At 42.0% G+C, this 12,985-nt stretch overlaps 1 protein-coding gene across 2 annotated transcripts in view; it reads right to left on the bottom strand.

The window, feature by feature from the left end:
• LOC137546728 (gastricsin-like) overlaps nt 1-12,579 on the bottom strand; it is a 34,756-nt gene extending 22,177 nt beyond the window's left edge. Inside the window, exons 1-3 of one of the 2 annotated variants that reach the window (XM_068269504.1) lie at nt 12,546-12,579; nt 5,088-5,244; nt 4,865-4,982 (exon numbers count right to left, since the gene is read on the bottom strand). In XM_068269504.1, the coding sequence (XP_068125605.1) occupies nt 4,865-4,982; nt 5,088-5,207 (238 nt within the window). In that variant the 5' untranslated portion in view covers nt 5,208-5,244; nt 12,546-12,579. Of the gene's footprint in view, nt 1-4,864; nt 4,983-5,087; nt 5,245-8,906; nt 8,975-12,545 lie in introns of those variants that run through there. The other variant, XM_068269503.1, reaches the window with a different exon arrangement.
• Between the last annotated feature and the right edge of the window lie 406 nt (nt 12,580-12,985).

Below are 12,985 nucleotides of genomic sequence, written 5' to 3'. Positions count from 1 at the left end.
ATCTCTAGCTACGCCACTGGTTGTGCATCTGCAAGCGTATGAGACTCTCCATGTGTAAGCATGTTCATTGTTCAGCTGTGCATCATTCTTATGGTGTACATCAGTGTGTGAAAATGTATTGCAGCTATAAGGGCTAGTTCACACTATAGGCTTTATTCACTAAACCATGATAACTGCTATCACGGTCACGCTAGCGTTTTGCGACGTTATAACGTGCGTAATGGTTTGCGTGCGGTAATGTGAATGTTTGCCCGCACACCGCTAATGTTCGCGTGAAAACGGCAGCGGATGTGCGCGCAAAATTCGCAATAGCACGTGAAAAAGTTACGTGCGTTATAATGCGCGCAAAACGCTAGCGCGACTGTGATAGCAATTATCACGTTTTAGTGAATCAAATCGCCGTACTCGTAACGCCGTACTCGCAATAAAAGTTAACACACAAGCGCTAAAACTTTGCACGTGCAACACTGCACGCAAAATGGCTTGCAAGCACATTTGCACATGCAAAGCTTTTAGGCGTGATAACTCAGTAATCACTGTTTTGTGAAGCAAGCCCATTGTATTTATTCATTTTCGAGTACAAGAGTTCACTTCCTGACTGGCGTCAAGAAGTGTCAAAATGAATCGCTCAGCAAAAGCGCTTAGAAAAGCAAAGTGTAGGGAAAAGCTCTTTAAAAAATGCTCAATAAATCGCTCAGCGCTTTGCGATAGCGCTGGCATTTTATAATGTAAACAAGGCCTAAGACCATGCTCCTATATATACATTGCCAAGCAGCACAGGTGGAGAACTAGAGTCTTGAATTATTTACAGTATTTGTGACATTTCCTGCTTTTGAATAAAACTATTTTAGTGCTAAACACAATAAATAAATAGAAAACAAATGTTAGAAAAACAAACAAACTATGCATTCAGTTTAAAGGGGTTCTGTAGGGGCTTTCTGAGGATAAAAACAGCCACTTACCTGGGGCTTCTATCAGCCCTCTGTAGCAGTAATGTCCCACGCCGTCCTCCTCCGATCACCCGTTACCCGCCGCCAGCACCGGGCATTATTCGTCTGTCATAGCCAAATAATGCACGCTGCCGTTCGCACCATCGGAAGCTTACTGCGCAGGCGCAGTATGAAGGTTTCTTGTACTGCGCCTGCGCAGCAAGCCTCTGATGATGCAGGCGTGAGCGAGCCAGCCACGGGCTGCGCAGCCGCAATTGGACGGCGTGCCGTGCTAGACCGGGGCCGGCGGCGGGGAACGGCGGATCGGAGGAGGACGGTGTGGGAAATTACTGCTACAGAGAGCTGATAGAAGCCTCAGGTAAGTGGCGGTTTTTATCCTCAGGAAGCCCCTACAGAATCCCTTTAAGAACAAAGATAGGTATTCTTGGAGGATACGCTGTATATGTTTGTACTGGCACTTTTTGCACTAGCACTTTCAATGGTATGCTTCACTCTGAATACTTTTTCACTTTTTTGGTATTTTTCTATGGTGTTACCTCCCTTCCACCAATATTATGTGATATTTACGAATATTAAAAATATTGCACAGATCTATGTTCATTTTTTCTGCATTTTTAATGTATGCTTCACTGTAATATTTTTTTATTTTTTGCCTTTTTTTGCATTTTTTCTTGAGCGATTGCACATTTTTATACATACTGTTTATGCCATTGATATCCCTAGACTATTGGTACATCTCCTCATTATTATGTTGCATATTAGTCTTCATAATAGGGATTATAGCGCCTTGCCTATTTATTATTAGTCTGCATATAGACTCATGGATGTCATGCAACCATGCCTTGTTTTTAACATTGTTTTCAATCATGCAATTTGATAAAATAAAGATTTTCTGAATGGTGAAGCAGTGATTAATTTTGATTGGTCCTCTATGACCTCAGAGTGGGAATTCTGATTCTTTAGTTGTTTATACATGAATTATTTATTTGTGACATTTCATGCTTCTGATTAAAACTATTTTAGTGCTAAGCACAACAAATAAATAGAAAAAAAATGTTAGAAAAACAAACAAAATATGCATTCCGTTTAAGAACAAAGGTAAAGTACACTGGTATTTGGTCTTCTTTATGGAGGTGAAACTCAAAAATAATTTTTTTGTAACGATCGGTGTCAACACGCAGAGAGAATCTGATTATTGGTGATCTGCAGATTCACCAGTAATGCAGATATACACCAGATTATGAATGATCTGCAGAATCACTAATAATCCAGGTATGTCTAACCTCTGGACACCTGAGATGTGAGTGTACAGTGTAACAGTAGCACTTTGAGAGAGAACCGCCAGAGGAACTGGAGGTAAGAAGAAGAAGGGATTTCACCTCAGACTGTGGGTGAATCCCTATGCCAAAGGCTCCCTAGAAGAGGGGCCTAGGCTAGGTTGCAGGAAGCCCTGCTGCTAATATTAACAGGCTTGCCCTAACTAGGTGTGAGGGCCTATTCTCTATGCCCTGGACCCGGGCTAAGATATAACACAGAAATGACACAGTATCCTAGTCTTGGGTGTGAGGTCCGTAGTCACAACACCCTGGAACTGGTCTAAAGCATAACATAGAACTGACACAGTATCCTAGTCTTGGGTGTGAGGTCCGTAGTCACAACACCCTGGAACTGGTCTAAAGCATAACATAGAACTGACACAGTATCCTAGTCTTGGGTGTGAGGTCCGTAGTCACAACACCCTGAAACTGGTCTAAAGCATAGCATGAGAAAGTATTCTAGCTCAGTGTGGATTCCCAGGTCCTTCCTGGTTCAACCACACCGTTGGATCTGACTGAAGTCTGTGTGCTAACACGTAAGCATTTGCAACGGCAGACGATGTGAGACTGAGGGACGAGTGGTTATATAGTGCAGCGCTGCCCAGTGCCGCCCAGTCCCTTCCAGCCAATCCGCATACAAACTTGGATCAGCTGACCAAGGGAGTCAGCTGATCCCTCTCTGCTTCCCATAAAGCTTCTGTCTTGCCGTGTATTCCTCAGCCTATGTGCACAGGAAGGCTGCACCAGGTCAGACACATGTCGCCGCGCGTAAACCGCCGGACTGGACGCGGAAACGGCCGCCACGCCGTCAGAGTATGCGGCGGCCATTCCGCAATCCTTTACATTTTTGTTCTAAAACATTACTCGAAAAAATATGAACACAAAGAAAAAACTGAAAACACTAAAGATTGATATTATGTCCCTGAATGGCATGTTTAAACTTCACTAAGGGCCCGTTTCCACTATCTCCGAAATGGCAGGTTTTTCGGAGAGTTTCCCGGCAGGCGCATCACGCGGGGAAACTCTCCCATAGGGGAACATTGCGCCGCGGCCGAATCGCTTACATGAGTGATTCGGCCGGTACTGCCGGCAGAATTGGCTGCGGCGGCTGTGAATCCCATAGCCGTGCATGGCATGGCTGATGGGATTTGCCTGCGATCCCGCCCACCCGCTCAGTGGAAACGAGCCCTAAAGCTAACTGATAACATTCCCATATGCAGGACAAAATGTCTGATTGACTTGTAATTAAGTAATTGTTGTGCAAATGAAGTAGAGAAAGTTGTCTGCTTCCTTCCTGGATGCAGCAGATTTTCTGCATTGTGTATGCAGTTTAGTATAACTGAAGACAATCTGAATTTTATACTGGGCATACACGGCTCGATTTTGCAGCTCGATTCTGCACCCGATCATTTTGCTTGCTCGATTCTGCAGGCGATTCTCTTATCTTCCGCTCATTTTTCTTATCTTTTCCCATTGTCCTCCATGCAGAATTGAGTGGCGAATCGATCGGGCCGGAGATCGGACATGTCGGAAATTATCTATCCAGCCATCTAAATGGCTCAGAATCGAGCCGTGTATTCCCAGCATTAGAATGGCAACATAATCTTATCAATTAGCTTATAAGTGAAGTAGAGGGGAGCTAGTCTACTTTAGGGGACCCACCGTAAATCCCCATAGAGAATTTGAGCTGGGCTGAAAACAGAACGAATCTCCGCTTTCAGCTCTTTTAAACCCCCACAAGCCATATATCTATGGAAAGCTGAGAATCTCCTCTACCAAATGATGTTACTTTCGGTGAGCAAAAAGTGAAACTCACCGTGTACAAGCCGCCGAACGGCCGCGATCGCGGCTCCGTCGGCCATCTTACATCTCTACTGCTCCTATTTTTCTCCCTCCTCATTGGAGGGATTGTTAGCTGGGGGGGCGTGCCAGAAACTGCTGTCCCTTCTCCCCGGACAAGGCTCAAACCCACAAGTAGCTACTGACTGTACTTTCCGTCCCTGGAAATATCAGCAACTTCTGAATAAGACTGAATAAGTGCTAGGCATTGCTAGGATTAGAAGACTCACAAGTTACCACCTCTACCGGCCTTCAGGGCTGAGAAAATAATAGTTTGGCCGACTGAAATTAAAACTGTACCGAACAGAAGAAGTTTACATTTCACGTTTTTTTTTTTTCTCTGGCACGCCCCCAGCTAACAATCCCTCCAATGAGGAGGGAGAAAAATAGTAGCAGCAGAGATGTAAGATGGCCGACGGAGCCGCGATCGGCGGCTCGTAGACGGTGAGTTTCACTTTTTACTCACCGAAAGTAACATTATTTGGTAGAGCAGATTCTCAGCTTTCCATAGATATATGGCTTGTGGGGGTTTAAAAGAGCTGAAAGCGGAGATTCGTTCCGTTTTCAGCACAGTTTAAATTCTCTATGGGGATTTACGGTGGGTCCCCTAAAGTAGACTAGCTCCAGTAGAGGTTGAGTATTAACCCTTCCAAATGCTTAAAAAAATGCTTAAAGACCACATATGAAAATTTAACTTCATCCCATTATAATACTTTCATGCTAGATTTCGTTACCATTTTACTTTATCCTCATACTCACTGCAAGCAGCACTTTGGCAGGATGTGGATGGAACCCAGAGGTTAGAGGAGCCTGTGTCAAACAGTACCAGGAAGTTTTGGGGTGGTGTTCCTATGCTGATCTGTCCATAGTAATAGGTCTAGATAAGAATAAGAATAGACTATACTTTTAGTCATGCACATAGTTATATGCACGTATATTAAAGTTAATTTGCTTAATATCCAAGTATATCGAATGAACTTACATCCATGTACATTGGCTCATAAGCTATAGCAAAATCATTTTTCTGATTGAAGTTGTACTTAAGTGCAGGGTCTCTCTTGTGTGTCTTCATATATTCATTCAGGATTCCTTTCTCCCTCATAACATCCCGAGCAGACTGGTATCTTTTCAGAGGGACCCTGAAATAAATGGGTAAAAAACAGGCTATTTATATTTTTGTTCATTTCTCTGTTTCTCAAGATATTGTTGAATTATATCAGTTTACGGTTATATGAAGATACAAGGCTGTAATAAGAGGGTTAATGAACTAAAATCGGAGAACAGTGGGATATTCTGGAGAACCTAATTTGCCCAGTAGAGTATTGTACTGTGTAAGGCCTCCTGCACACTGCAAATTTGATTTGCTATTCTGATTTGCAATTCCGATTTCCCTAGATGCTCGCAAATTGGAATCGCATGTAATGTCCTAGAGTTCTTAGCCATAATTAAAAGCAAATAGTTTTGAATAAGGATGATACCATTTATTAGCTATAAATGGTATCATCCTGATTCAAAACTTCTTGCTTTTACTTGTGGCTAACACAGTACAATACTGCTACTACTATGCTTGAAGATACCACACTGCACTTTCCTGCAACTGAATAGCCAATAAATGGTATCATCCTGATTCAAAACTTCTTAATTTGCCCAGCAAACCTGAACTGTATTTATTTAAAGAAAAAACTATCTAGTAGATATTAATCATTTTCAACCAGTACCTGAGTGATATTAGATCACCGTGGAGCTGCTGAAATAGCTGAGCTAATGTGTGGGTTACAGGTAGTGGGCAACAAGTGGCCTACAAATGCAGTTGAAGTCAGCAATTTATATATCTACTTTGCTCTTGGCGAAAATACTGTGAAGATGCTCTTGCATTACTTCATTTTTTTCAATGAAAGCTTAAGCAATCAACTTTAAAGGACAATCAAAAACAGTGTGGTTGATCAAAAGTAAATCGTGGTCAGTGGCCAAAACACTGCTAGCAAGATCCTGATGATTCTCCTTCACTAATCAATCGGAACAATGTTGTGTCTCCATCAGGGTCAGGCCGAGGCAGAAGCGAGAGAGGCTCCACCCTCAGGGCGCAGTGTAGGAGGGGGCGCACAACTCACTCAGCTATCATTCCCCTACTGTATTTGAAGCAGAGAGAAATAAGAAAAGGGGTACATGGCAGTGACTGCAAGCCAGATAACTAGAGATAACTAGAGATTAAGGTGTTGGGGGCTTTGGGGCACCTTTTAGCTTAATAGCCATCAGTGTGTGACGGCTGGGGTGGGAGGGATGGGGGTGTGCACTTTGATGTCTTAGCCTTGGGTGCTGGAGGACCTTGTCCTGGCTCTGGTCTCCATGCTCTGAAACTAAAAATCACTTCTGTGTTGATCAAAATCATGTGCTTATTAGCCAATTCTTTTACGATCGACTGACATTTTCCATCATGCTTGATAGATAAGGGAGAGGGGTGCCTAATACTGGGGGTTCATTTGGCTACCTATACTGGGAGGAGCCTGCGTAATATTAGGGTGCACATTTGACTACCTATACTGGGAGGTGTGTACGTAATACTGGGGCACACCTGGCTACCTATACTGAAGGGGGGGAACTACTTAATACTGGGGCCAAATCTACTATCTACACTGTTGCGGGCACAACTTGTACAGGGGAAGGGGCACACTTCGGAATCTCCACTCTGCTGACAGATACCCAAGGTGACTCTTAGCCACGTATAATGTACTTTACATGACAATTCTTTCTGGGTAAGAGTTCACAAGTTGTATCAAATCAGAATAATTCTGCTTGTGTGAAGGAGTTTTGTGAAATATGGAGTAACAATACTAGCTACCAATGGTAAAGCTACCGATAAAAAGTGTGCAACCTTTAAAAGACACCTGAACAAAGAGGGATATGGAGGCTGCCATATTTATTTCCTTTTAAACAATACCATTTGCCTGGCATACTGCTGATGTCTTTAGCTACAATAGCATCTGGATCCCACACCTGTAACAAGCTTATGGCTAATTCAGTCAGACTTCAGTCAGAAACTCCTGATCTGCAGACTTGTTCACGGTCTATGGCTAAAGAGTATTAGAGGATAAGCAGGAAACCAGGCAACTAGTATTGTTTAAAAGGAAATAAATATGGCAGCCTCCATATCACTCTTAGTTCAGGTGTGCTTTAACGAGCCTGTACATTGTAAACTAAACATTCAACACTGATTGAGGACTGGAGGGAAAAAAACACAGGGACAACAGAAGCCCAATCTGGTGAAGAAGATTGTGTCAATTTATACTACAGACAATTACACAGTAATTTAATACCCACAAAGGTGGGTTGCCAAGTAGGCATCGACGGCAAGGAAGTACCGTCCCCACTCGGCCTTTGGGTGTCGGGTCTGGTCATAGCTCTCCAAAAATTGAATTTTAATTCTTGAAAAGTTAAAATTATAACCCGATGGGGTAATGACAAGTAAAAGGAAAACTTTGGTTTAGACAATCAAAGTTTTGTTGCTACTACAGTTTCTGCATGGGTTACTGACCCGATGAAGTGGCTGTTGGCCGTGAAACACGTTGTCAATTTTTGCGCTGAATAAAAGTCTAATTCTTGTGATCAATGAATTTTTCAAGGTAAGCTAAGACTTACTTATTTTATTATTATATTTTTATTGGATTCCATCCTGCGATCTAGACCTCTTTATTTCTGGTCTCTCTCGGCTTTTCCTTTCTAAGCATTCAATGGATAGTCTACTCATATAAAGTTATAATTACCTGCCGGGTCTTTTTCTTCTGAATCACTCCCGGAGCTCCATGTCCACCGACTTCAAGAGCATATCGCAGCCCCCTTACTGCAAAACACCATGATGTTCTCGCTACTCAAGATAGAAAAAGAGCTGAGGCACTTTGCTACAAGGGGGCGGGGCTATGCACCAGAAGCTGGTGGACCTGGGGCTTGGGGAGAGATATCTGAAGTAAAAGACCCTGCAAGTAACAATAACTATGAGAAGACCATCCATTGAATATTTCGTTTAGACTGAGTAGACTCTTTAAATATTACTCAATTTGTCTACAATTTTGCATATATACATATATATATATATATATATATATATATATATATATATATATATATATATATTAGGGAATTTTAATTTTTCATATATTGAGTGGTCATAATTAGGGAAAATACATTAAGATACATCAGAATGGCTTTTCTTTAAATCACTGGTGAAGAATAGAGCTCCAGTATTAAGAGCAAAAAAATACAGTATTGGCAGATGTATTCTCTCAGTGTCAATCATTGGCATCTCCACATCCAGTTCAGTGAAATCAGTGCACAGCAGGTGGACAGTGCAAAGACTGTTCACTGCTTTAATAATTGAAACCAATGACAAAAATCAGTGAAGAAGCAAATCTAGTATAGAGGTATTATCATGTGTCTTGTCCTGATTATCACCTTTTTAAATTAGTAACAGAAAAATAGCAATAAAATGATGAAAAATTATTTATTTATTTTTTGCTTTTTATTCTATCGCTAGTTTATGTCTGTCACAAAAGTCACAGACTATTCTTGCGAGGAAAACAAAGGTTTCCTGCAGGTGCTGCGGCTTTCTCCCACAACTCAAAGACCCAAAGACTAGCAAGCTACATGCCCCCACAAAGAGTGCAGTATAGAAAATAGATGGTGAGTCCCTTTGAGGGATAGTGAGCGATCTTAATTGTTGATTGTAGTGTGTAGAACACTACAGACAGTTTGTCAGTGCCAAAAGAGACGTATGACATGCAAGCACTAAAACATGGAAGGGACTCACCTTACCAGGCCCTCTGCCAGCTGCAGGCTTATAAATATGAACACCACCCACTTCATGATTTTCCTCCTCTTCACTTTTGGGAAGATGTGGCTCAAACCATCAAAAATATTTCTTTTTATATAGTACGACTGTCATCCATTCTCTTTGCTTCCTTACTCCGACCAATCAAAATCTTTATTTGAAAATGAAATGTTTCCATATTAATTCACATGTGATAAGAGAGTTTAACTTGGTAGGGATGGCAGAACAATATTTGGATGCCATTCACTAGCTGCCTTTCACCTTGAAGTGTTTTCGGTACAATTTCTTTCCTTAGAGGGTTGAAACATCCTAAAGCAGACTAGAGAATAGATCTGTGTAATGTAATATGACATTTGTTCTTGATTCCTTAATACTGTAGTGTTGTTTTAGGGCCCTTTTACACTTAATGCGTTGGTATGCGTTAGTACATTTTCATATGCGTTTTTTCCATAGCAGTGCATTGTTAAGTTAAAACACATATAGTGGGAACTGTGCCATAGGGAAACATGGGCCTTACTCTGAAAATCCGTTTACAAAAGTAAGGCAACCGATTAAAGGGCCCTTAAAGGGGCACTATGGTGAAAAATGTAAAATATGTGCAAACAAAGACAAATAAAAAGCAAGAAGTTTTAAATCAGGATGATTCCATTTATTGGCTAACTAAAAAGAATAAGAATAAGTAAGCTTTCAGCCTTGCAGCCTTCCTCGGGCTAACATCCTGTTTGTTTGCAGGCTGATGGTACAGACAGCTAAATACATGCAACATCAAAAGGGAAAAACAGATTTTTTTCAAGCATAAATACATGTCATTAAGATGCCTTAAGTGAAACAGAACATCTACATGGGGTGAGAGGTTGTTAGCTGAGATAAGGATCCATGTTTACCCCATGCTTCCAGACCTGGGAGTTGGACTGACACAGAGGTATCGTAAATTCTGAGTTCACAAGTTTAGCTATACAGGCTGAGAAAGAGTTTAAATATCATCAGCCTCATACCAATATAAAAAGTTTTTGTCTTTATTCAAGCCCTTGTCCACTGCTTTGAACCAATTTATAAATTTTGTTTCTGCTATTAATCGATCATTTGTCGTTTTGAAGCCACCCTTCATAGACAAATAAGAAGTACATGTTTTTCCAGAGTAAAATGAGCCAAAAATTACTTTTCTCCTATGTTGCTGTCACTTACAGTAGGTAGTAGAATCTGACAGAAGCAACAGGTTTTGGACTAGTCCATTTCTTCATAGGGGATTCTCAGCAAGGCGTTTATTCTTTATAAAGATATTCCCTAAAAAGGATTTAAACAATGATGCTGGCCAGCTTCTCTGCTCGCTACACAGTTAGACAGAGCAACTGCCATTCACTAAGTGCTTTTGAAAATAAATAAATCCTTAAGAATCCCCCATGAAGAGATGGACTAGTCCAAAACCTGTCGCTTCTGTCAGATTTCTACTACTATATTTCTTTCTATTTCTGTTAGATTTTTACTAAAAGTAATTTATGGCTCATTTTACTCTGGAAAATATGTACTACTTATTTGTATTTTTTGCACATATTTGAAATTTTACATTTTTTCGCCATAGTGGGCCATTTATCTTCATTTATCAGCACAACTGCATGAAGCTAGATACTGTTTAATAAATAAATGGTGCAGCAGTGCCTTTTCAAATCAGAAATTATTTATAGGTCTGACTTCCATGAGAAATCTAAAAAAAGGATTTAACCATGTCCTTGTAAAGTATAGCGGAGATGCCGCCACAGTAGTGAGCGGCATGGCGGCTGTCTCCGTGTCTCAGCTGGCGGCCTTCGCCGCATTGTTACATGATGGAGTTTTGCCTGGTCCTTCAGTCGCACATAGACTGAGGACTACGCGTGCGCACAGACAGGACCGTTATGCAAGTAGAAGGGGAGTCAGCTGATTGGCCGGTCAGCTGACTCCAACACTGTTCCTGATTGGCTGAGTGACTGGGGAGGCACTATGGAGCGCTCCCAGTATATATAGGACATGCCTGTCAGTAGTTCCTCCTCTGCTGTTGCATATGTTACATGTTAGCACTCAGACCTTAGTTCAGATCCCAAAGTGTGCCTAGAACCAGCAGGAGCTGGGGATCCACACTTAGTCAGTTTCTGTTGATAGCTAAAGTACTAATTGAATTGTATTATTTGTTATGACCTTCTGCTAGCCTTGACTACTCTTCTGCTTACTGATTCTGTGCTTCTGCCTATCTGATCCTGTTGCCGACTTAGCCTGAATACCACTCTGATTTAGCCTTCTGTCTTTGTACCTTATCTGTCCGTGGTTTGCCGAAACTGCCTGTCTGACTCTTCTACCCTCACTAGAGTGCCTAGTCTCTGGTGAGGGATTTCCTGTACAGATAGTCACCTGCTCCTCAGGTGACTAATAGCTGCAGTACAGTCTGAATCACCTGCTCCTCAGGTGACCAGTAGTTGCAGTACAGTCTGAATCACCTGCTCCTCAGGTGATCAGTAGCTACACTACACCTTTTGTCACCTGCTCCTCAGGTGACCAGTAGCTGCAGTACTGTCTGAATCAGTTGCTACAGTACACTCTGCTCCACTCATATTAGGAGCTACAGTATAGTGTTAATCACCTGCTCCTCAGGTGATCATTGGCTGCAGTGCAGTCTGAATCACCCGCTCCTCGGGTGATCAGTATTCCTTGTATTACTGTTGCACCAAACACCTAATCTTACATCTTGTTATCCTGTGTCTCGCTATACTTGCATTATTGGTGATTCTGCAGATCACTACATAATCAGGTATAACATCTGTATTATTGGTGATACTGCAGATCACCAATAATCAGAAAATCTGTTCTTGCTGACACCGATCGTTACAGTCCTGCATTGCTTCTCACTCCCCCCACTAGTATTTTCCATAGGTACTGGGCTGTGTGACCTCCTCCCTCTGTCACCAGCCATCACTGTCTTCAGGCTGGCACTACATCATGACTACCTAGCTTCAACATTCTGGCTCACATAAAATAATGGTTGATGGAGCTCATGCACATGCATATATACTGTAGAAGCTTAAACCAGGACTGCTGGAACTACATAGCAATGATCAATACCTGCCCCGAAGTCAGTGTTGGATGCCTGGCAGGAGTAGGAAGCCGCACACCCCAGTAACCAAAGAAAGTAGTAGTGAAGTATGGTAATAAAGCAGGGTGGTGGTGAACTAGTCAACATAAGCATTGTTGTGTGTTATTTAACCTTTCGGGACCGGACAACTGTGGCCATTTAAGGACCACAGGTGTCCTTTCCCTATTGCACTCTGTGATTACTGTAATTGGTTCATAGTAATCACAGGCACAGAAGCCAATGAAATTGGCTCCTGACCGACATGCGGAAGCTCTGCTGTCGCTGAGACAGCAGAGTGAGCGGGCGCAGCGATGGAACAGCAGCGCAAACAACGAGGACGGCATGGGTGCGCGGCAGTGTTTAGTTGGACTCTATGTTCTTTTAGAGCTACACAGCCACCTGCAGGACGTAGATTCCAACCACTTTAGTCCGGAAGTACACCTGAAGTCTTGAATTGTAAAAAAAAAAAATTAAAGTACACCTGTAGTGTGCCAAGAACTTAGGGGTGCCAGGGTACTTACTGTTGAATCTTTTCCACTTTTTCGTTGTCCTTAGAGTCCCCACCAGAAGTTGAACTAGCAATTCTTATCTTGGCAACTACAAGTTCTTAACCATGCACAAGCGCTTTCCTTTACTGGGCATGCACAATTCAGAACTCGGCATGCCCAGTTTAAAATGCCCAGTTCAAAATGAGCTCATCCACAGCCACAGTCGCTTCCTGAAGCATATTCGACTGACTGGCCAGTTGGTTATTAAAAAGATTGGCAATGGTAGGGACCCTGACTACAATGAGCATCAAGAACAGTTAAAACAAAAAATAGGTATTTAACCATCATCTGGTGAATTCTAATTTTATATTTTGCTTCAGGTGTACTTTAAATGTAGATAAAGATGGGCTTTAAGCATACAAAGACATGGTATCCAACTTGCATTATGCTGTTTAGGGTTGCTTGACTCTAAT

The sequence above is a fragment of the Hyperolius riggenbachi genome, chromosome 2 (assembly GCF_040937935.1).
Source record: "Hyperolius riggenbachi isolate aHypRig1 chromosome 2, aHypRig1.pri, whole genome shotgun sequence".
Lineage (NCBI taxonomy): Eukaryota > Metazoa > Chordata > Amphibia > Anura > Hyperoliidae > Hyperolius > Hyperolius riggenbachi.
This window is presented reverse-complemented; position numbering and strand designations above follow the sequence as displayed.